The following is a 24905-nucleotide window of genomic DNA, read 5'->3' on the forward strand; positions in this document are numbered from 1 at the left end:
AGTGTTAAGGTTTTTTTTATCCCCTTTGAAAGGCTTTCACAAATCCAAGAGTGGCAGGATTTTCAGCCTATAGAGAACCATGTAATCCCCCTAATTAAGTTTAAACAATGCTGTGTGAAATGTTTTGAGGCACTGTCCTTTGCCACCTACTTTTTCCTCGGCTTCAGTTTGTTTAAAAACCGTTTTAATGTGAGTCATTGACGGCTGCAGATGGACAGAAGAGCCTCACCCACATTCTGTTACTTCATCCTCTCTTTCAGGGGCAGACGTGACCGAACCCAACAGCTCAGACAGCCGCGGCGAACGCCTCGACTTCTTCCTCAAACAGGAAGAGCCTCTCACCACAGAGCCCAGCTACCTGGGTCCCAACGAATCGGAGGAGGCCGGGGGAGGAGGCGGGGGCGGAACGATCTCATCTGTAGCCAATCTGAAGGCGGCGCTGATGAGTAAGAACAGCCTGCTGTCTCTGCGGGCTGAGATGATGGGAGATGATAACCCCTTGCTGTACGAGTACCTGCCCAAAGGAGCACACTCCCTGTCTTGTAAGTCACTATTTACTAACACTGCGCTCACACTGATTGTTACACACACACATGCACACACCTCATTATAACTCGGGTATAGACACACACACACACACACTGCCTTGAATCAATGAGTGTATTTTTGAGTACCTGCTCATGTGGTCACCTGTGAGAAATGAAACATACAGGCTTGACCGCTTTTGATATGAGTGTCCTCTTTCTCTTTATCAGCCACTGTCTTTGGATAAGTCTGAATGCATGTGTTTGTGAGTGTGTGTGTGTGTGTGTGTGTGTATGTGTGTGGTGCCACTTGAGTGTGTAAAGAGTTTGTGTGGCAATGCCAGCGATGACTAGTCAGCGGTGACTCAGTGAGAGAACATTTTGCTGGGATCGCTCTCGCTTTCGTGAGAAAAATTTGTTTGGTTTTTAATGTGACAGTTTCTTTGTGCGTATCAGTGGGTCTACGGCTGTATTTCACAGCAGCAAAATAACACAACAGAACTGCAGCAACTGTTCAGATATTATTTACTTACCACATTTCAGCACCGAAAACGATGAAATGATTTGCTCCACTCAACAGCTACGGCACAAACCTTTGCATCCTGTTAAAAGCACCCTCAAAAAGGAGTGTTTTCTTGAAATTGTGACCTTAAAAATTACCAGTTAAACATAAAATCATGATAGAGAAATGTGATGTCATGAGGGATTAAGGAGATAACAACAAACTGTAGTAATTTAAGCTTTATTGGAGTGTTTGTGCACCATCAAATTTCACTTGTTTGTGAATATGTGTGAGTGAATGGTTTTTATTTTTGTGTTAAGCCTTCAACAACCTTCCTACCCTCTTTAAATGTCTGAATATCTCTCCACATAAGTACTAAAATAACACTTATATCAGCTAAAATGTTCCACTTAAAGCCTCCGCTTACTTTAAAATAAAGCACATCAATATTAGATCAATAAACATCCTTATTTGTGCTTAATTTGTCCACGTTAACAAGAGATTCTCCTCCTTCGTTCACTCAGTTTTTTTTGCCTTCAGCGAGGGTGTTAAACTGTCAGCGTCTACATGTGTGTGTATCTCCGTGTGTGTGCCAGCGTGAGCGTATATTTGCTTGAGTCTGTGTCCGCGTGGGCACATTTGTGTGTGTGTGTGTGTGTGTGTGTGTGTGTGTGCAACTCGTGTGTTTGTGTCTCTTTGCTTTTACTGGCTAGTAATTGGATCTTTTGTCCCGAGTTCTGCCTGTCTTTGTGAGCGGAAGAAAAGCAAAGGAAGGGTACAACTCCGAGCCGAGTCATGCCTTTTGAGTTGAGCCCCACTCACCTACAAAATAAAAAGACCGGGCCGAGACTGAATAGACCGAAGCACACGTTTGCAGTTGCACATACGCGCTCGCACACGCACGTCACATCACATCACCCCTTTTGTGTAAGTGTTAAGTGTGTGGGATTGAGATGTTTCTGTTGGCTTAAAGAGGAGAATCAGATGCTGTCACAGCACAGATAGACAGCCTCACAAGCTCCAGAAAAGAGAAGAAGAGGCTTTTTGATACACTCTCACACTTTACAGCTACACTCAGCCTTTACTATATGAATAGGAGATTCGGAGAATTCAGAGAATCTTAATCATTTGCTCCCAGCATGTAAAAAAATCCATGTTGAATGGGTCTTATAGCTGTATTTCAGTTGTCACCAAAGAAACCTCAGGGAGGTTTTTGGTTAGCCAAACCCTATTTTGACTTCACTACACAATAGGGGTTGGGGAAATGGGCTTGTTGAGATGGCCAACAACCTCCCCTCCCTCCCTGGGTCTGTCCCTGTGTCTAAATGAGGACAGAAAATAAACAAACACTGTACCTCAGATTACTGGGCGGAGGATAAGTCTGCTTGGTTTGACAGATCGCTGCTCCCTGCCTCCCTCCCCTCCATTCAGCCTTCTTTTCCCCCCTCCTCCTGTCCTCCTCCCTGCTTCTCCTTCACCCCTGGTTAACATCCTTCCTGTCCTTTTTTTCCCTCCTGTACTCCCCCTCGCGCCATCCATCCCTCCCTCCCTCCTTCCTTCCCTCCATCCATTTCTCCTTCACCCCTCCTTAACACTCATCCCTCACACTCTCCCTCCCCTTTTGGCCAGCTCCTGCAGTTCCTCCGTATTTGTCTCACTCCTCTCTCGTCTCTCTCTCTTGCCCCCCTACTTTTACTTCAGCTGTGGAGCATCAAAGTGTGTTGGTTTAAAATCCTGGGAAAGTATTGATCTAGGCAGAGAGGAGGTAGAGCAAGGTCACCTGGCCCAATTCAAGAGAGACCACTGAATATCAGCAAAAGGCCTTGACACAGAGCTTCTGTCTCCCCCTCCCGCTCCCGCTTCCTCTTTCTCTGTATAATTGACTGTTTAATAAAACATGCTTCTCCTAAAGATTCATACATCCAAAAAATCGGACCAAACCGAGAATCAATGTCCGACAGTTTAACCGCTGAATACTTCTCTCTCTTTGCATTTAGCAATTCAAACCCACCCGACCTTCACCTTGTTGACAGGGCCCCGCGATTCAAAATGCACAACTCCTCTTCGCCCATTCTTAACATGGGTCACGGACTACATCCTGTTAGCATGTGGAATGCCAGAATAAAGTGGGACCAGTCTGTATGTCAATCAGCCTCCTGAATCCAATTAAGATCATTGGGATTTGGCCCCACTACCCCTTCTGTGCGTCAGACAATCAATGCCAGACAATGGATTTTGCCGGACCCTCCCCGCGCACCTGTCCACACTGCCACCGCGTACCGGCTGTAAAGAACATCCAATTAACTATAGGGATCATACTGACATTATTGAACTTTTCTCTCCACCGCCTGCTCTCATCACTTCACATCTACTTTTGAAAATTGACTCACCCAGTACAGTAGCTCCCCGTGGCTCCATAGCTACTCTCTAGAGGTTTTTTTTTCTTTCTGATTTTCATATATGATTGTGACACAAATCTGGTGACTTTTCGGATTGAAAAGTGGGATCCTATATAGCTACACCGTACCCTCTGTCTCCCTTTTTTACAAGCAAGAGGAAAGTAAGAACAGTAAGGGTCAATACAAAGGTAGATATTGATGCAGGAGTAATAACTTTCAATCCAGTAGTGGGATTTTCCACTGAAGGTCATCTAATCCACTAAACTTTTTTAAAAACAGCTGGCACTTTTTCAAAAATAATCTCTGAATCCAAATCCAGGTTGTCTCTCGTTCATCGTTAAAATGATAAAAGGAGAGAGGAACTGTCCAGAGGTTGTTGCAAACAGGGCGTCATTAAGTGTTTATGTCGTGAGGAACTCCACCTAACAGACTTACTAAGTTTTAGTTGATTAGCTATTGGCAATGGGGAAGTCAGCTTACAGTAATTGCCTCCCTAAAGCGCAAACAGACCTAATAGGTTTTGACCCCACTCTGAATGCAGGTGCAGGCGAGGACGCAGCTTGTGGTCTCGTTCCTCTACCGTCATCCTGTGTTTAAGTTATTCAGTTACTCTACATTAATGTGTTTTTCTCCTCTCTTTCTTTTACTCCTGTCGCTGTGCAGTGAGTCAGCCTGCTGTTATTTGTATTCTTTACAGCTTGCCAGACACGACTGCAATATTAAACTCACTGAGACAAGATTGCAAAAAATTAGTCGTATGTTGGAATTCTTCAAGAGGCTCGAAACGAGGCTGTTTATCCCAGTCGACAGACTTATTCCTTTTCCTAAGAAGCGGTCAATGCCAGCCAGCACACCATTTGTTAATGAGCTGCTCCCTCTCACCTGTAGCTCATCTCTTTACTCTCTGTCTCCATTTCTGGCTCCCTCTTAATGTTGTTCCTCCCGTTGCTGCCGGGAGGTGGGGAAGAGGAGATGGGGAGTTGAGCGTTTGTGTGTGTTCTCAGTAAGTGGGAGTGGGGAGTGTCGGGCGCGGTAGTTTAACATTCCAGGAATCCGTCCACGGTCGAGCCTCATGGTTGTGTGATTCTGTCCGTTGTGCAGAGGAGGGCAATGAATGGCTAACCCACTGCATAACTCTGGAGACATTCCCCAAAACGCTGCCCACACTTGCACATACTCATATACACACACACACACACGATCCAGAATAACCTGCAACACATTATACTTTGATTCATATGCACTATAAGAAAAAGAGATGCACTCTCAGTACCAGCTAATGGTGATATTAATGTAGCAGAAAAAGCTTCTGTGTGGATAGTTATAGAGCGCTAAAGGCTCTGTAAGAAATTTGAAATTCTTCATCCAGCGTGCCTTAACTTGTTGCCGGTAAACATCTTACATGGTCGATATAGTCGTCCTTTACCCTGCGTGTACAAAAAGTCTTCACTTGAGCTGCAAGATGGCTCCTCTCCAAAACAATCTCCCTCCACGCTACACAGGATCCTCAAGCCCTCTCCTTATATGCATTTTACTCGCTCACACAGCACATGCACACTCTCTCACAAAACACACAAACGCTGCCATCCTCTGCGCACGCATGTGGGTGGAAGGAGAAGGAGAGCAGAGGAGCGAAAGAAACAGAGAGAGAAAGAGAGAAGAGAAGCCCTAACCCTTTCCCCTCGGCTGGTGGAAAGTGAAACTTCAGAGTTTTTCTTCCTCCCCCTCTCCATAGTGTTTGATAGTGTAGCACTGGCAGCCTCTGTGTGCCCCCCTGCCCACTCTCTCCCGTTGTGTTCTGGTGGCCAGCTGCTAGCAGAGTTGCAGTTGTACGTGAGTGGGTGGGTGAGACTCGTTTCCTGTGCTCCTCAGGGCTCCGCTCCAACAACTACTGCAGCACGCTCCGGCCAGGGGCCACGGGGGCCACTATTCATAACAAACAGGGGGCTGGCTCCTCTCCTCCTCCTCCTCCTCCTCCTCCTCCTCCTCCTCTTCTTCTTCCTCCTCATCTTCCACCATCACCACCACCACTACCGCCATCTTCATCATCATCAACATCAGCATACTACCCACCCACTCCACCCACACCACTGCACCCCTCTGAGCCTCGGCCCCTGGAGGCCCCCGGTCTGCGGGCTGGGGCACCCCCGCTGCGCTCAGAAGGGTTGGACATGGAAGTGGAAGAGGCCCCCGAGGGCCAGGAGCCCTCCACCTTGCCTGAGGTAAGCACACAGAGCCTGGCTCAGCTCCAGGGCAGAGGCTGCTCTCTGGGTACCGCTCCTCCAGTCAGATAAAAGTTTGTAAGAGTGAGTGGAGATGCGCATCCAGGGGGCAGCTTCACCCTGTTTCTGCACACACACAGAGGGGGGTTGAGGCGACGGAGAATCGAAAGCGACATGGTGGGAGGGTGGGGCTTGACGAGGAGAAGTGGGGGTTAATGGGGTTATTTTTCATCATTGGCAAGTCTTTTTTACGCAGCGTCGCTCAACCCCTCTCTGTATCTCACTCTCAGTGTGGAATCTGGCACATTTCCCGCTACACTGTTTTCTTTTGTTTGTCTTTCTTTTCTGTTTCGCTTTGTTTGCTTTCTCCTCCTTTCAGATTGCCAGTTCCTCACTCTTGTCTTGCTTTTTTCATATCATCTTTTTTAATATAGCCCAGACCCGAATTCACCTCCAAGCCAAGAGTCTTTGCTCAGCATTAGCGGTAATGTAGTTTATAGTGGTTACATTCGAGATGACACATCTGGTCACAATGGCAGCGTGCGCTTAGAGATGGCAGATAACGGACAAGGTAGTGAGATGAGACTGAGTAGAATCAATACAAGTAGACAATGAGAGGTTTGCTCTCGCAGCCCAGGAAATTGTTTGTTCTGTTCAGTGTGTGTGTGTGTGTGTGTGAGTGAGTGAGTGTGGGCGTGTGTGTGAGCATGGCAGTATGAGCATGTGTGGATGTGAGTTTTGTGCCAGTCTGTGTGTGCGTGTGCGCGGGTGAGCGTTTTAGGAGCAGCATTTGATTTCAGTGGACCTGCCTCCCAACAAGCCTCCCTATCTCTGCGGACAAGCCATCTGTTTGCCCAGTGCATGGTGTTCTGTTCTTAGAGAGGTGGAGGAGGAGGAGGAGGAGGAGGAGGAGGAGGAGGAGGAGGAGGAGTGTAGGGGCCGAGGAAATGGGTGGGGGTGAAGGAATGGCAGGAGCGTGGAGTAGATGGAGGAAGAACAGAGTTTAGATGGGATGTAGATGAGAGCAAAGAGAGGGGAGAGGTGTTGGGCGCACCTTGCTGTATCAGGCAGATAATATTATTAATACTGTAGATCAACGTAACTGCTCACTCTGTGTCTCATAGGACGGCGCTAGCATCCAGGAGCCGTCAGCTATTTACAAGATCTTTTTTTTTCTGTTTGCTTGCTAATCTCTTACAGTTTATCCGTGTCTTTAAATCATTCTGATCTGTGTGTTTCTCTTTTTTTCTGTTCTCATGTCTTTGTTTCTCACGTGTGAAAAAAGGTTGTCTTCACAGCGTGTCTCACCTGCCTGCCTCCTGCATGCCCAGACAACAATCCATACAGACTGTATAAATGTGTGTGTGTTGACATAACGGGATGTCTTGTGCTTACAGGAGGGCGTAAAAGACAAGGAAGACTTGAAAGAATACCGCACAGGTACAGTTTTAAAAATTGAAGCATGTCATGTCGAGATAAGTTGAAGAGAGAGTTTGTGCCTTTTATCTATCTCTCTCACTTTCACTCTCACTTTTCTTCTCGCTATCTCAGCCTTGGAAGGTGACCAGTCTCCTGTCGAGAGGGATCAGATGGGCGATGAGAGCTATGCTGGTGGCTTGACTGTGCCTGCGTCAGTGTCCGTGGCTGGCAGAGGGACTAAAGGGCCGATGGTGCTGGGCGAAGAGGCTGGGTCAGGGAAAAGAATCCTGCCAGATCCCGGTGCTTGGCCCTCACAGGGGTTCGCCTGCTCCCTGTGCAAACGGCTGTTCAGCAGCCTGGAGCATCTCAGGGAACACGAGTACCGCCACACCCTGTCTCTGATGGCCTTGTCCCTGGACTGGCCGAGCATGCAGGGTCCGCACCACAAACCCACCCAGCCTTGCCACCAGCCGCAGCCCCAGCCTCTCCACTTTCACCAGTCTCTCTACCGCCCTGCGATGGCCGAGCCCGCGCCAGCGCGCTACCTCTGCTCCCAGTGCCCCGCCAGCTTCACCCTCAAATCCAACGCGGACCGACACGAGAAGACCATTCACTTCAAGAAGAAGCTGATGCAGTGTGTGTACTGTCTGAAACACTTCAGAGACCGCACAGACCTGCACAGGCACCTGTCCTCCGTGCACTCCAAAGAGAGAGGGCATACCTGCCCCGCCTGTGCCAAGGCTTTTAGCACCCAGAAAAACCTGGCGACACATGTTAAAGTGTGCTGCCAGGTGGGGTCGGTGCCAGGAGCTGTGCTGGGAGGCAGCACAGGGATGGAAATGTCTCAGGGTGGGGTTATGGATTCACTGTGGCGGCTTTCTCAAGAGATGAAAGTTGACAATCGTGATCTCAGCATCAATGTGGAAAACTGAGACAGTCTGCCGGCTTGTGTACACACAGTCATACCCATCAGTTCGCAGCGTATCCTCACGTGTTGTACGTTCATGCCAAAAAATGCTCTGTGGCGTCATTGCACTGAGAAGGGGAGAACTCCTTTTAAAATCAAATATCTATTGAAACAATTTTAAACACCTAGGGACACCTCCTTTTTTTTTTTTTTGAAGTTGTTAAATATGTCAATATTTTTTCTCATGAATTGACAGCTTACATGTCAACAATGCACAACTGCTATGCAAAGCTGATCTGTTGAAGCAGCTGACTGAAACTATGAGTGAAGCTGCTTTTTAAAGTTATCTTTAGGTCTGTGAATAGTCTAAGTGTGCACTGATTGGACCCGTTAACAGGTGAATAACTTTCCATGGTGGTGTTGGGTGGAGAGACATGGTGGGGTGCGTCTTTCCGCCTCCCCGACCTACACCACTTGTCTGGTTCTCTGTCGCCAGTAACCAGTCTGACTAAACTCTTCTCTCCTTTTTAGGCAGAGAGATCTTTATCTTTGTGACCACCCCTGCAATACGGGCACAAAGACACTCAGACACAGTTCAGATCTGCCAGGCTTTACTGTGGCTCACAGCGCACACAACCACACCACCTGCAGGAACTTTGTAGAATTGCAGCCTGGGAGTAAAGACTCAAATCAGATCATTCCTGCTGTCAGTGCTGATGCACTTCAGCAAATATTTTTTAAAATAGCATAAAACTTTATGGAATATTTAAAAAAAACACTGTAGTTACTTTTCTTTAAGCTGTAACTGAAATAACAACAAAGCACTTGTATCAGCTTCCCCACAGGACACGTAGAGGCTCGTCTTCAGTCATCAGTCTGACATGATTACCTTCAGTCAGCGCTGTCAGATCAGTGCAGATGGAGGGGATGTGCCGAACGAGACAAAGCCAGCTAAAACAATAGACCAGTAGCTGCTCAGATGGGGGGGGTTGGGTGGTGTCATTTTCTCTCCCTCTCCACGTCCATCTCTTCTGTCCCAGATCTGCGTAGTCTTCTAGTGGCTGGAGTGTGGCTGGAGCTGGACAGTAATTGGTCCTTCACGGCTCCGGCCCTTCTTAACCCCTGACCTCTTCATCTGAAGAGGAAGTGCGGAGCGAGGGGCAGATGCCCCTTGAACCAGATGATCTTAGTGATGTCACTGCTGCAGACAGATAATGGTGTGGTGGTGGAGACAAGTGGGGGGAAAACACAGGAGAGGATTGAGGGAGACGGCGAAGACAGTTAGGTGGAGGGTGTCGCCGAGCTGGAAGATGTTGGAATCGGCACGAACACTGGCTTCAGAATCGTTGCTAATGTAAATTCACACCGATTTCTGCCAAAATTTTCCTCCTTTGAGTTTACAGCAGGCCTCCCAACTATAATTTAACCAAGATATTTTCCCCGATACAGCCCAGTTATGAAGGTTTATTATGTGCTACACCCATACTGTGAGTACTATACCCAAAGGGAAGACATCCACCTGTGTTCCCCTCTAATCTCCCACAGTCAACACATAGAACTGTAATTTCCATGTGCTCGGTAAAAGCAGAACCAGTGTCTGTTGGGACTATACCCCCACTGCTGATGTGTTCACATACACACAGGGAACTCCCGAATGCCAAATCCTTTCTAATACAAAATCCCATTTCTCAGGTAGCACACTCTGTCCTAGCCAGCAGCTGAAACAGTTACTGGCAGGCTCAGAGAAGTCAGGAACTAATCAGGAACTCTGCAGAGCGAGCCATTCAGGAGAAATGGCAAATACTGTACGGCTGTTATGTGGCATTATCATTATTATTATTATTAATATTATTTTGAGTTCAAATATGTGCTGTTGTAAATATTGAAAGATATTTCAATTTAGATTATCAAATTTTCTCCTTGAAAATAAAACCCATGTACTGTACGCAGATATGTACTTCTTTTTTAAAACAGAATGAGATTCTGCTTGTAGTTTTTATGCTGTAATTAAACACTGATGGAAAAATGTTACACCCTCTCTGCAGTTGTTATCTTTTATCTGCATCCTGCACATCATTCACACTATTACAAATATTCCCTTCTTTGCATTTTAACTTGCCGCTCTACAAAAATGTGAATCTCATGTGTTGTGCAGTTGCATGTTTTTGTGCCGTCGAGTGCTTAATCAGAGCAGAAGTCGATTTGCAGATGGAGGTAATTATATTGTATCACTTCAAAGCTTACAACCCTGAGCTGTGTGTTTGACCCCGTCCTTTATGTACAGTAGTTGTGTTGTGTTGTGCTTGTGTACTCATAAATCCAGTCCTGATCTCTCATGGTCAAACACTGTATGCCTTGACTGTAAAGTTTCTCACACACACACACACACACACACACACACACACACACACACATGTACACACACTCAGTCTGTTTAGTTGGATACCCTTCACCTGGCTTTACTACCATTTAAGTCTAGACCTTGAGATAATTGGCTCACCAGACCTCTACACAAGACTGGGACATGGTATTAACATTAGTTTTTATATTAATTTCGTTACTGAAGCGCCTCCCTTTGTGTGTGTGTGTGTGTGTGTGTGTGATTTTATTTCCCTCAGCCTCCCTGTCATTGTCTGTGTTTGTCTTTCTGTCTGTGTTTTGCTGTCCGTAGCAGAGACCCTCTAGAGCAACTAAGGCAGACTGACTGTTGTGTGTCGTGTTTATAGTATCTCTTTGCCTTTATTGCTTTAGTATGGAGGAAGAGCTGTTGCCAGGGCAACTGTAGCTTTGACTGGGATTGGGGTGGCCATGGGAATTGATGGTACATTTCTAGACCATGCCACTAATTAAATGTAATAACTGAAAAGTGACGTCTCGGTTTATTTAAAAGAGCTTCATTCAACACTAATCTGTGTTTTTATTTTTTATTTCTCTCTCTCTCTCTGCCACATCCTCCATCCCTTCCTCCTTCTGTCCCTACAGTGAATGACTTCACGGTGATCCGTAAAAAGTTCAAGTGCCCCTACTGCAGTTTCTCTGCTATGCACCAGTGCATCCTAAAGAGGCACATGCGCTCCCACACTGGCGAGAGGCCCTACCCTTGTGAAATCTGTGGCAAGAAGTTCACCAGACGGGAGCACATGAAGAGGCACACACTGGTGAGTGCAGCTCTGCGATTACCAGTAGGGGGCACTAAATCACACCTTAAAGGTCAGGTGTGTAGGATTTAGGGGGATACATGGGCAAGTATAGAATATAATGTAATAAGTGTTTCTTTTTAGTGTATAATCAGCTGAAAATAAGAATCGTCGTGTTTCTGTTACCTTAGAATGAGCCGTTTACACATAGGGAGTGGATCCTTGTTCACGGAGATTGCCATGTTGCATCGCCATGTTTCTACAGTAGCCCAGAATGGACAAAAACTGTCTCTAGATAGGGCCATTGGCATTTTTGCATCTTCATGTCAGCCAGTGTAGTTAGCAACCCTTCCGCGATGAGCCAAACAGTGTTAAAAAACATTTTTTTTTTTACATGTAAAACTGCTTTATTCAGCGTTTTTAGCTATTTTAATCACCCAGTCTGTTTGTTTTGGAGAAAAATAACCTTCTGCAGATAATTTGGCTCCCGGTAAAAACCTCCTCAATGTCTGGATCTTAAGTTATCAGAGAAAAAAGGTGAGCACACATAAGCAGGTGCTGGGCAAGTAGTCCATCTGCGACAGGCTGAAAAGCTCCAGAGAAACACTGATTTGTAACGTGAAAATACTTTATTCAGTGTTTTTAGCAGTTTTAATCACAAGATCTGGTTGTTTTGGAGAGAAGGAGACCTCTGCGGAAAAATTGACTCACCGTAAAAAAAAACCCCTCATAAACAATGAACACTGAAAGAACCCAGGAAAAGTTTTATTCAGTTGCAGTATGCAATTCTTGCCACTAGATGCCACTATATTCCCCTAAATCTTACACATTGGACCTTTAAAACAAAACAAAAAAAAAACATTGAAATTTTGTCTTTCCGTCCCACAGGTCCACAGCAAAGACAAGAAGTACGTGTGTAAAGTGTGCAGCCGAGTCTTCATGTCAGCAGCCAGCGTCGGAATCAAACACGGCTCACGTCGCCACGGCGTCTGCGCCGACTGCTCCGGCCGAGGCATGGCCGCGCTGCTGGACCACAACGGGGAGGTGGGAGGAGACATCTCTCCGGAGGAGGAGCTGTATCCTGGCGACCGTTTCCACGACGACCAGGCGGAGTGCGACGGCGACGGCGAAGGGGAGGAGGAGATGATGGTGGAAGGGGACGGGGAGATGATGGGAGAAGGGGAGGAGGAAGGAGGGAAGTGGAAGGACTCGGGGATGACCGCCGAGGCGCACGGAACACTGGACAATGAGAAGGAGGAGAGTGACTCCTCGGCACAGGAGGGCGAGCAGCAGAACGGGAGCGAGAGGGACTTCGCCTGGATCTCCTAGAATCTGTCAGGCTCCCGTTAGCGGCTCATCAACCAATCTCTGAAGATCTCTTGCGATCTCTCAGGCAGAATCCTCTGCTCTCTTTACCCATTCGTCCCACCGTGGGCCGGCCTTCCTTTGAATGGAAATGCTGAAGGGTGACGCGCGACAATGATCTAAAACCATTACGAGTAACGCACTCAAATGCACACACACACACACACATACACACACCCACACTTAGGCTATTCTCAACCTTGACTGCCATAGTAGAAGAAGAGTGGTCAAGAGATGGCTCGAGTGCAAGGCTTTTTCTGCTTACCTCCTTTACTTCTGATGCAGTGTTTTTGTGTTTCTTTTTCTTGAGGGTTCAGGCCAGAGTCCAGTAGTTTTCTACTCTGTCACAACAGAAATCAACGAGGACGCTGCCAAGGACACGGCCAATGCTAGACTGCAACTTTGTATGTTTGCCATCACAATCACCATGGAAACCAAGGATCACTGACAGTGTAGGGAAAAAGCCAGGAGGGAGAGAAAGGGGGGGGAGGGGGGGGGTTGTCTTGGTCCCACCTCGGCTGTAATGTTTCTGGGGGAAAGTGTCTCTCTGTGAATGAAGGGAGAGTCTAAATCTATTGCAAAGCTACGCGTGTCAGAGGACCGGGCAGCCCGATGGCACATTGTCGATGCAGAGTCCTACTGCCACAGACTTGCACTTTAATGACAACTGACTCCTATCAAAGCCCTGAACCCGTGGTTTACATTTTTGATCTGATCTTTACTTACCTAAACAACTCGGTGACCGCACCTACCTTTAAGGATATACTTTATGTCCTCTTGACTGTTATCACGATATAGAAATCACTGAATCTTTGTGCAGATTGCTGTTTATATAGCCTATGCCTTTTCAGTGGGGTCCTTAATCTTTTCTTCACTTAAGTTTAACATGGTTTCTATCAATCCATTCCAACAAATACTGGAGCTTTGACTAATGTACATACGATTTTTTGGGATTTAAAAAGGAAAGGGAAGTGTGTGTGAGACAGAGAGAGACAGAGAGAGTGTATGTCAGAGTTTATACACAGCGTGGATACAGCTTCCCCGTTTGGAAAATCAACAATGGATCCACATGACCTACGCTATTAACTCTTTCTGTCTCTCTAGCTGTCTCCGGTTCAGCTTCTCTCGCAGTGGAGGTTGCGACGATCGGACCTGAGAGCCACGTCTCTCACACTGAAGGAGGAGCTGCCTTTGTTTCAAAAATGTTCTTTTATTTTTTTTTTTTTTCCAGTCATGTAATTCCAGTTTCTCAACACAGAATATGCAGCCTCTTTCCATGGTTTATATTTCCTTTCGGTGAAATGTTTTCTCCGGCTCTGTGAGGTTAAAAGAAGAGGATCAAAAATTGTGCTTGAAATTTTCCGAGTTTGATATTCGTAGAGAGTGTAATATTAATTTGTTTTGTTTAACAGCTATTTATTGAAAAACCTGTTTGTGGATTTCCTCCTTTTTTTCCCCCCTCTCCTCTCTTTCTCTCTCCTTCTCTCTCTTTCTGTGTGTGTGTGTGTGTGTGTGTGGCTGGCTGTATGGGTGTTTGAACGCAAGGAAGTTTGAGTGTCCAGTGTCCAAAAAAAAAAAAGTCTATATTGATTTCTTAAGATTATTTCCATGTTTTTCGGCGATGTTATTGACAATTCAAGTGAGGCAGATGACGTCTTATTATTCTAATTATCAGAACAATGATTACTGTTGTTGATGTTACTATTATTAATTATTATTAAGTGCTGGATGCTAAGCTTTATTGTGTGTTCTTTTTTTGATATTTTCTATCTTGTATAAGAAAAAAAAGCTTTTATACTTTGCCTTGTTGTGGACAGCAAGCCATAAGGCTTTTATCAACCTTTTATTGTGCCAGTTTACGCTTTTTCTGTCGTATTTGCTTTTTTTACCGAAGGGGGAAAAAACAATTTCACTGTCAAACTTCTCTGTTAGATATTGATTGAAACATATATTCAGCACACGCTTTTTGCATCACTAATGTACACTAATTGATTAATATCGAACCAAAAACAATCTAGTACCTTGTATACATGAAGTGCTTTTGTTTCACAGTCCATGTGTGCAGGTGCTCTTTTTGGATTTATTGTCGTGGTTAAACAGTTTTTCGTTGTTGGGTTGTTTTTATTTTTTGAACCTGTCACTATTTGTCACAGTTTGAAAAAAAAAAAAGTGCACATGTTATGGTATTATTGTGAATATGAAGAAGGGCTGTGTGAAAGGACCGGCTAGCTTTTTTTGGAAGATCGCATCTTAAAAAAAAGACGGATTTGATTTTGGATTTTCTTTTCTAGTTTCTACTGTCTCACGCCTCGCATGACACACAATCACGTAGAAACGCAGCACGCAGACGAAACGCTCCTCTCAGGCCGCGTTGAGGCTGCGTGCTGCGTTTCTACCTGCCGGTGCTTTACTGGCTTGAATCGAGTTCGTTTGCAACAAAAAGGGAAAGTGAGTGCTGCAGTAGTAACTCTGGGAAACATTTTGCCGCCTGTCTGCTACAGGTGCCATGGACTGCACTTCCCATCAACCCCCACTGAGAAACTCTCATTTGATTTGTGATGCTTTCTTCATGTCTGGCAGTTATTTTGTTTGTATTATTTATTGTTTTTGTTCGACCCATTTATCGAAATCTTTGGGTGGAGATTAAAAAAAAAAAAAAGGAGAAAGACAATGGGGTAGGATTTTTATGAATGTCAATGGTGGGTGTGGAAGGAGCCCATGATCGGTGACAAATCTCTGTCCTGTGGTGCCGTTGTGGCCACTGAGAGACATCTGGATGTATGTGTGACTCCCCGGCCCTGCGCTCTTCTCACGACCTGTACTGTATGTCTTCTTCCTCATACTGGGTTGTACTTCAGGAAAACGTCTGCCATCAACCCCTCGATATGTGCCTCAATGACATTTCACCCGTGTGCTTGTGAGAGTGTCTGTTTCCGAGAGATGGATATGTGTTTGTGTTGAAGGATAAAGATTACTAAGATGCGACTGATCAGATTAGAGGTGCAAAATGTTTTTGTTTTTATTTTGTTCGAGGATAAAACTTCAAAGAGACAAATCATGATGGGCGACTAGATTCTCCTTCCCACCGTGTGTTGATGACCTTCTGTGCCCTGATTCTGTGGTCTTAACTGCATGCCTGTGCTCATTTTGTCATACCAAAGCGACGTCTTCGGCATCTGCACACAACTGTCTCATTCCACACGATGCAAAACTGGAACTGTTTGCTCAATTGCAGATGAATATGGGTATTCTTAGACGTGTACAAATTGCAATCCTCATTTAGCCTGTATAGCTTGATTCACACGTGCAAATCATGAAGCCATAGATATGGGTATATCTATATTATACTATATTTCAAAATTGGCGCTTTTTACTTTAGATTTTGTTCTTCTACTAAGAGTGATGTGTGTATACCTTCATATATATGAATTTATATTACTATTATATATTATTTATTTTCTCTCAAGTTTCAGAGGGTCTTTGATTTGTAAAAGGTCACACTTGAAGCTTGAGGTTTGTTTATTTTCATTGGGAATATTGTTCAATATGATACTGACTTTATATTGATGATTATCATAAACCTGTGTTTGTAACAAAATGTGTTAAATAATCAACAAAAAAAAATACCTGTCCTGTTTTTACACCTGTTTTGTTTCCGGGCAGATTTAAGTGCTCTTGTGCAGATATTTTTTCGGTTGATAGTACTGATCACAAAACATTTTTACAGCCAACCATGAGCCTCCTGTTTTGATGTTGGGGCTGGCCCACCCGGCCGTCCAAGCCTCTTTCTAACTTCATGTTTAGTGGAAGAATTAGCTTGACTATTATTTGCAAAAACCAATCAGTCTCAATAAATTTTGAAATTGCTGCTGTAAAGAAGTGACATGTGTGTGCTGTGCCTTTTTGTTTGCTTCTGTCGACACCCCAAGGCCCAGTGGATCCAAATTTGGAAATCCCATATTTTTCTATCCAGGATCATTTTATCCATCTTACGTTTGTGCTGGTTGTTCATAGTAACTTAGAACTGAATCACCATGATTCAGATACCATCTCTTCGGGACAACAAAATCTAATTAAATGGGACTACATGTCACAACGTAGGCTTCTTGCTATGTAAAGAACAGGCAGAAAAAACAGTGTAGGATCACTGCAAGAGTTTTTATTAAAGGCCCAGTGTGTAGGATTTAGGGGGATATATCGGCAGAAATTAAATCAAATATAAGTATGTTTTCTGTAGCATATAATGACTTGAAAATAGGAATCGCTGTGTTTTTGTTACTTAGAATGAGCCGTTTATATCTACACAGGGAGGCGGTCCTCTTCTACAGAGATAGCCATGTTTCTACAGTATCCCAGGACAGACAAACCAAACACTGGCTCTAGAAAGGGCCATTTGCATTTTTGTGTCAGCCACCATACGTAGTTAACAGCCCCTCTGTGACAAGCAGCATGGGAAAAAATACATTTTTTTAATGTGAAATTTGCTTTATTCACTGTTAAATTACCAGGTCTGTTTGTTTTGGAGAATGAGAAACCTGTGCTGATAATTTGGCCCCCAGTGAAAACCTCCTGAATGCTTGGATCTTAAGCTATCAGAGAGAAAAGGTGATCACACGAGCAGGAGAAGGGCTAACGAGCGGTCTGTGATGAGCCAAACAGTGTTGTTTGTGTTTTGTTTTGTTTTTTTACCAGTTTTAATCACCTGAGGAAGAAACCTCTTTGGATAATTCGGCTCTCAGTAAAAACCTCCTGAAAAATGAACACGGAGGGATTCCTAATCGTATATTTTTTGACATTTTGTTGCTGAAATACACTTTGAATCCACACTTCTGCTGTTAATGTATTTTTTATTTATTTATTTTGATCAAAGGTATCCCGATCATCTAATTTCAGAAATCTTTCTTGTCTTTGTAACAACCCACTTTCAAGATTTGATCCAATCAGACTTTCTCTGAACAACTGAGCCACAGGGTTGGTAAGACTAGTGCTGTCATAGCCCCCTGCTGTCCACAAGGGGGCAGACTAGACAAGTCAAAGAAAGAAGACACAAAGGAATGAATCCTGTCTATTGATCTTTCATTTCAAGCTTTGGAAGATTAGTCATTGTAAACCTGCAGTCACTTATCTCATTCATATGCATGTGAAAGATTAATGCAGACGCTGATGGCAGACTTCTTCCATTCAGGTTTATTTTCTTTCCGTCACATTACATCACATAGATCACATTATCAGCATCATACATGGTCATCCATCTTTTCAAGCACTAGTCATAGGCTTGACATTCACACAAATACTCCTTGAGTGCACCACTCCTCAGAAAGTGCTTCCTCCGTGTGCGTGGGACTGCTGATGAAGACCAGAGGCCGAGCCCACACACAGGAGAAATCTTGCCCTCCAGTGAAGACCCGAGGCTGACGTCACGTTTCCCTCAACAACAACAACAAAAAAAAGCTTTTAGCTCTGCGTTTGTGTGTGTCAGGCTGCGACGAGCATTGTTTTTTACATTTAGAGGGAAACACACTACATCAGCCTCTGGTTATCAGTTACTGAAAGGGAAAATCTAACACATAAAACCCTTCAGTGTTGTATCTCCTAACCAAAAAATAGAACAAAAAAATGAGCGATGCTAGACATGCAAAACAACCTCAAACTCAACCAGACAATCAATCAATCAATCAATCAATGAGAAAACAAAAACAAGCAAAAGTCAGTTTTCACGCCAGCCAGTGTAAGGCTCAGTAAAAACGCAACAAGAGAAAAATAAAAATGGTCATCAAATGAGAGATGTGACAAACAAAGGGATAAAAGCCTGGACGAACAACACGAGCACAGTAGAAGAAGCAGAGAACTGAGTGGAGCTGCCATTGCAATGCATTACATTACATTTGATTTGGAAGGAGATCTATTGGCTTTGCTGCTGCTGGTTTACAAACAAATGAAAACTGACATTCAAGAAAGCAGCACAATTTTTTTTGTTGACATGTGGAAATAAAAATGAAGGCTTTTTTTATGCACATTTCAAGGGTTTAGTTTAGCTTAATATCCTGGGTAAAGGCTTGGGTGGGACCACAGTAAAGCTGGACAGCACAAGAACAGGAAATGGGAAGAAAAAAAAACAAAACAAAAGACGAGGTGATCGCAGAAGAATCACTGTAGTGACAATGAAATGGGAAGGATACGAGTGGAAGACACTAAAAGCGTGCTGTCGGTTGGAATGTGCAGGGCAGGATGAAGATTCCCACAAGGTTAAAATTTTCATCGAAGGTCATCCTGCCTAACAACAACTTAAACATCACGACCACACACAACATCCAAAGCGGTGATAACCACATACTTGGAAAAATGACTATTTGGCAGGGAGAAAGACAAACAGCAACAGCATGAGCAAGTCGCCCAGATGTCACCAAAAGCTCAAGTTAGTTCTTGTTCCATTATAAAGCATCTCATTGCACAAAGTAAGATAGTAAAGCAATACTGCATGGTTATTTGATATGACTTAGCAGTGTGGCGACAGCTGTGGGTGTTAGAAGATTTGGATACCAAAATCAGGACGCGCTACAGGCAGTACGAACTAGCCAGCAAATAAAACGACGACAACAACAACAAAAAAAAGACTTTTCTTTTTTTAGGTTTTACATTCAACAGGTTTTGTTTTTCTCCCCTTTGCCTCTAAGCTACAAAATACATTGAATCTTTTATGTGTTATGTTCACTATAGCTTCTCAATCGACTTTAAAAAAAAAATGAAAGAAAATATTTTGAGCAACTATACTGTAAAAAAAAAAGTTTACTTTTCATATAACAAGGTAACAACAACAAAGAAAACAACAACAATATATGAAAAAAGCCTCACGGTTCTCTTTATGTTGCATATGTACAAGAAAGCCCTGAAACTGCAAAATCCATCTATATCGTCACTGCGTGTCTCGTGTCTGCTCTCCATCGACTTCGCCTGCACACCCATCAAATGTCAAACTCCATCTCCCACTTTTAGAACCTGTGTTTATGACAAAAAATACCAATGAAGTCCGACAGAGCGACTTTGTACCCACAGTTCTTTCTGGCCATGACAGAAGCCGAACTGATACGACTTGAGCCTTGATCGTCACGGGCCAGTTTAGTGCAACTCAAATAGAAAAGGTGGAATAGTGGCAAACACAGAAACCTGTTAAAGGGATAGTTCAGCTCTTTTGAAGTGGGGTTGTATGAGGTACTTCACTATAGTCAGTGTGTGACATGCAGTAGATGTCAGTCAGCATGCCCCAGTTTGGAGAAGCAGGCAGGAGTCTGACACGAAAGCTAAGCAGGGGTCAGCAGCAAAACCTATTTTAGCCACCTGAAACTATTAATATCAGTTCAAAAACATGCTAAATTTAGAATATTTTAACTGTTTTACCTTGATTTTCTGTGTCAAAATGAAGCCTTCGTGTTGCTCTCTTCAAAGCCAGACTCCATTGAGAAAAACAGTAATTTAACGCTGCTGAACACAGGAGCTGCTGGTCGACCGCTGCCTGCATCTGTGAGTTTCTTTGTGTTATTGTGCGACTTCGGCATTTAATACGTTTAGTTCAGATTTACCGAAGTCACACAATTACACAAACAAACCAACTGATAGAGGCAGCAGCAGACCAGCAACTCCTGTATTCAGCGAGCTAAAATGACTGTTTTTCTCAATGGAGTCTGGTGGCTTTAAGGAGAACATGGATGGGGAACTGAAGCCGCAATGTCTGACAAAAAGGAAAGGTAGGACAATGGTCTCAGCGATAACTCTAATTGTTTTAGATTGTTTTTTGGTGGCTAAATTACATTTTGTTGCTGGCCCCCATCTGAAGCAATACATTGTTTTAACTTTCGTGTTTGCAATCCTACAGCTTCTCCAATCTGGGGGCGTACAGGTAGACATCAACTATATGTAATCCACTGACTATGGTTAAGAACCCCATAAAACCCCACTTTAAAAAAATCCAAACTGTCTCTTTAACACGTTCCAACATTGACATTCACTGCCAGCAAAAGCATCGGCCTCTGACCCTGCTGGTGGAAACGTGTTCACGCTGAAGATGGAGAGAGACCTGATGGGCTGCACTCGACACTCCGTCAACGACCAAACTGGAGATAACAGAATTAAAAGTGGTATCCAGCACTAATAACAGTATCTACACAGTTACTACCTCAGCTCAGTAAAATGTAAATAAGAAAGGAAGCACAAAGATGGTGTGTGTGTGTGTGTGTGTGTGTGTGTGTGTGTGCGTGTGTATGTGTGTGTGAGAGAGAGAGAAAAACTCCAGGCAATAAAGCACTGTAAAAGCATCTGTTATCAAGACATTAATGCGCAGCCACTGACTGAGACCGGTGTTTTCCCATCACTGAGACAAGGCAGGTGCTGCTTTCAGCCCTTGGCACTCCTCCAAGGAAAGGCAAAGTGACTACCTAAGTACCACACTGTACTTCCCAGTACCACACTTCTACAACAGCCAGTATGTTTAGTACAATAAATCCGACACAGAGAGCAAGACATGAACTGTCAAGATCACGTGCTTGTAATGGGGGACCCCAGAGGTACAGAACCCCCTATCCCTGACACCCCATTTAAACCATCGGGCAGTGACGACACCCCTCCCACCCCTTGAAAAAGAAAAAAAAAAATCCTTTCACTTCAAAATTTGTGTATAGAAAATGTCCATGTATTAAAAACATGTCTTTGCGCAGTGCAACGTAGTGCAATTTCATTAGGTCAGTATACCTTTTTTTCCTTTTAATGTTCTTTTCATTGGCACTTTGTGAAGTTTCTGACTGGAAGAGACCGGAAGCTTATCTGGGATGCCACTGGAATAAACGATTTACAGGCAGGATCATTTATTTTCAGAAAAACAAAAGGGTGGATTATGACGGGAACTAAATGTGACGTTATTAACTACTAATGTGTGCTTAAAACGTTTGACTCCAGTTAACAGCTTTCATCGAGAACTGGTCGCCTCTAACGTGCTATCAGCACAGCAACAGACAACACGAGTGACCTTGCGGCGACGTGGGGGAAAGCACAGGTGTTTCTATGGCGACAGAGGTCTGAAGTCGTACTGTACCTCAGTCAAGGAGTCAGCTCGAATGCTCGACTGCCTGCTCATCAAGGAGAGGACAGGCGCCGTGTTTGTGCGTGTGTGTTTGTCATGCGTTGCTATGGTGATCAGGTCAGGTCAGTGTCAGGAGCGCTTGGAGAGTAGAGGACAGACAACAGAATCTACATTCAAAAGGCTGCTGACACGCAGCACAAGGATGAATCTCTTCAAAAAACGTCTGCCATCACAACTCTGAGAGCAGATCAGAAAAATACATGTTGAGGAGGTTTTCTTTATTTGAAGACGGCTTAAAGATAAAGGGGGGTCAAATGTTGTAGAGCTTGTGAAGCCCTTTGAGGCAAATTTGTGACTTTGGGCTTTATCAATGAATAAACTGACTTGACTAGTTTGTGGGATGCAGGTTATCATGTTGAAAATATCAGTATTGTCTTTACTGAGTCGACTCAGAGCAAGTTTACGTTACTAATGAGGGGGAAATGAAAAGAATTGCTTAAAAACATTAACTGGCTACTGGTGGTTAATTCTGTCTTTCACTTTTATCATTATCATCACCAATAAGAGTAAGTTGTCAATGTCTAAGTTCGACATGTACAGATAAACCTCACCCTGCAGGTGTTCAGCTGGAACTGGAAACCTTCACAGCTGAGTTGTTCCCATGACGATACCAGTACCATGCTGCCTAAAATGCTGGATCATGTATCGGTGAGCATGCGAGTCTATGCACCAGTCCGATAACAAGTAATTTAGTTATTAAGTTGAAAGTAGTTTAACAACTGGTTAACAACGGCACTTTTCCCAAAAGTCAATTCTTCTTCACTGCCCTGAAACAGCAGCTCACACTGCAGGTTGCACCGTGGCAACTACTGTTTTAGACCAACAAAGAAGAATTGATTTCAGGTAGCTGTTTGCAAATTCCAGTTTCATATCTATACAGGGTCAGAAGTATACAGCTGTAATTTTATTTTTTTAATGCAATGGTAGCAGATCGGTGCTCACTATCATCCAGTTTGCAAGTTCAGGTATTGGAATCAGTATCGGGAACAAGAAAAGAAGCTAATCTAGTGGACTTCTCTCACTGTGTTTGTCTTTTGTAGGAACACGCCCGTGTCTTTTCAAAACATTTAGAAATAATCTCTGAAAGACTAAATGCTTGTAATGTTTATTCGTTCACAGTTATATATATTGGATGACTAACATAAACGCAAAAGGGGTACAAAAAAAAGAGGTTTTAAATTTTTTAAGGGTGATATTTTTTCAAATATTGGCCAATATTGCCAAATATATTTTTTCTGAAATACAGGTGAAAGGGAAATATATATATAAAAAAATCGAAAAATCTACCACCTATATTTCATCTAAAGCTTGGAATAGCAGGTCTGCCATTTAGTATTACAGGTCTAGTCTAAAAACTCCTTACTTCCACTGTTTGTTTTTTCCTAATTTTTAACTTTTGCTTCACTCACATATTAATCACTTTAGAGTCAACCACCTACACCGCTGCTCGGCACTGACTTGATTTGATACTCACGTTTCATTTCCAAATGTTGGACCAGAGTGACACAACATCTACTAAAAACATAGAATCAGGAAAACGTCTTGAATCCTACGACGTTTGGTATCTACAAATGTTGCAGTGCTGGTTAGTGATAGTTACCTATCCATTTAAAACAGTAAGAAGTCAATCGGGATGCCTGACTCATCGTCAGGTCTTGATTGTTGGGTTATTCACCTACATACACAAATTACATCAGTCAGACTTTAAGTTAAAGTTTCAAAGGGCAGTTTTCATTCATGTATCATTCATTGTGGTAAACAGTGAACCTTAAGAACATCCGCTGTCAAAGGAAAAGCCTCAACTCGCCTCAATAACAATGACAACCACACAAGACAATAATAAATGCTGTAATCATGCTGATTGCACAGTGCAACTGCTAGTTGCTTCAGCAAGTCTTTGCTGAAAATAAACTCTATATAAGAAATAGATATCAACTCTCTCAGGCATACGCTGTGGTTTCAGTGATACTCTAAAAGATGACTTATTTCTTCAAGGTGCATATCTCTCGGGTACAAGTATAGAGAAGAGATATTTCATATATTGTGTACATCTCTTAAAAATATGTTTTTGGAAAGTCAAGGGCAAACATTTTGTACCACTTGTGTGTGAGGGTTTTGTGCATTTTTGCAAAGTTACAAGAAGCGTAGCTGGCTGTAATGAAGTCGCTTAATCAACAGGTTGTAGATACTGAACAATATGCACGTGAACATAAAGTCGATATCTGGTAAGGCTGCAGAAGACAGTGATGCTAGGTTCAGGATGTGGCTTACACCTAAACAGCTGTAAGTGAACAGGCGGCTTGCCTTTGGTAGGTTTGAAGTCCCTTAAACAGTGACAACAAAGAAAGGATATGCTACAGAGGTCTTACCGAGCAAATCTGGTGTTAACCTTCAAACCTCCAAAAAAAGAGTCATGATCCTACCCATAAACAGTAGACTACATGATACTCCTTAAAACAACAGAGTATACCAAAAAGCTTATCTGTAGTCTTTAAACTTTGCCTTGAGTTGAGGCCGTGAAAAATGGCAAGAGAAAAACCAAAAAAGAAATCAAATCAGAAGGATCCAATTTAAATGTTTTCCTTATTCGTGCGTGAAAATGTTTCAGTCTTAGAAAAAGTCTCCAAACCTGCATAAAGTTGCACAGTTTTTTTTGTTTGTTTTTACCCACTAGTTTTAGTTTCTCTTTTGTGTTTGGAAACGGAAAAGAGAGAAGGCGAACCCCCTGCTGGGCTGGTGGAAGCAGCACTGAGAGCTCCATCGTGAAGAAAATCTCCCCTCGTCTCCTCAGTGGAAGAGTCCACCTACAGCTGTCGCTCCAAGTGAGGAAGAGCTCATCTCATGGACGCGGGGAAGGAGGGGACTGGATTAGTCGGTGAATCTCTGACAGGCTTTTTTCCAGCGACAGGCTGTGCACCACATGTCTCTCTTCTCCATGCCGTACACCTTTCTGCACTTCTTCGCCTCCCCACGGGGTTTCCTTGGTAACAGCAGATGTGACAGCATAAGGACAAGCACACAGACATCCAGACGCCCACACGGGCATAAAAACACATATATATGTGCAGTGCGCTTGAAGGCACATGAATGTGTAAATGTTCACGGAGGGGAAGGGTCAGGTGCAAAAACAAACAAGTCTTTTCTTTAAAGAAGTCGATATAAAAAGGAAACCATCTTTAAAGAGGTCAGTGATTCCATGCAACTGAAATTGTACTTTTTTATGTTATCTCTGATGTGATGTGATTCAGCACCATAAAGAGCAACTCAGGCTTTTGGCAGTGCTTCATGTCCTTGTCGTGG

General features: G+C 43.7%; 2 protein-coding genes across 5 annotated transcripts in view; one reads left to right on the forward strand and one right to left on the reverse strand.

Annotated features, from left to right (window-relative positions):
- Window positions 1-16367, forward strand: part of zbtb46 (zinc finger and BTB domain containing 46) — a 71590-nt gene extending 55223 nt beyond the window's left edge. For 2 of the 3 annotated variants that reach the window (XM_049580358.1, XM_049580359.1), the window contains exons 4-7: window positions 261-542; window positions 5298-5647; window positions 7045-7087; window positions 7199-10941. In XM_049580358.1, coding sequence (XP_049436315.1) covers window positions 261-542; window positions 5298-5647; window positions 7045-7087; window positions 7199-7998 — 1475 coding nt within the window. In that variant the 3' untranslated portion in view covers window positions 7999-10941. The other variant, XM_049580361.1, reaches the window with a different exon arrangement.
- Window positions 16368-17641: 1274 nt separating this feature from the next.
- The window catches only part of slc2a4rg (SLC2A4 regulator), a 50425-nt gene continuing 43161 nt past the window's right edge, over window positions 17642-24905 (reverse strand). For both annotated transcript variants that reach the window (XM_049580477.1, XM_049580476.1), the window contains one exon: window positions 17642-24585. In XM_049580477.1, coding sequence (XP_049436434.1) covers window positions 24474-24585 — 112 coding nt within the window. In that variant the 3' untranslated portion in view covers window positions 17642-24473. The remainder of the gene's footprint in view (window positions 24586-24905) is intronic.

This window comes from Epinephelus fuscoguttatus, linkage group LG7 (assembly GCF_011397635.1).
Source record: "Epinephelus fuscoguttatus linkage group LG7, E.fuscoguttatus.final_Chr_v1".
NCBI lineage: Eukaryota > Metazoa > Chordata > Actinopteri > Perciformes > Serranidae > Epinephelus > Epinephelus fuscoguttatus.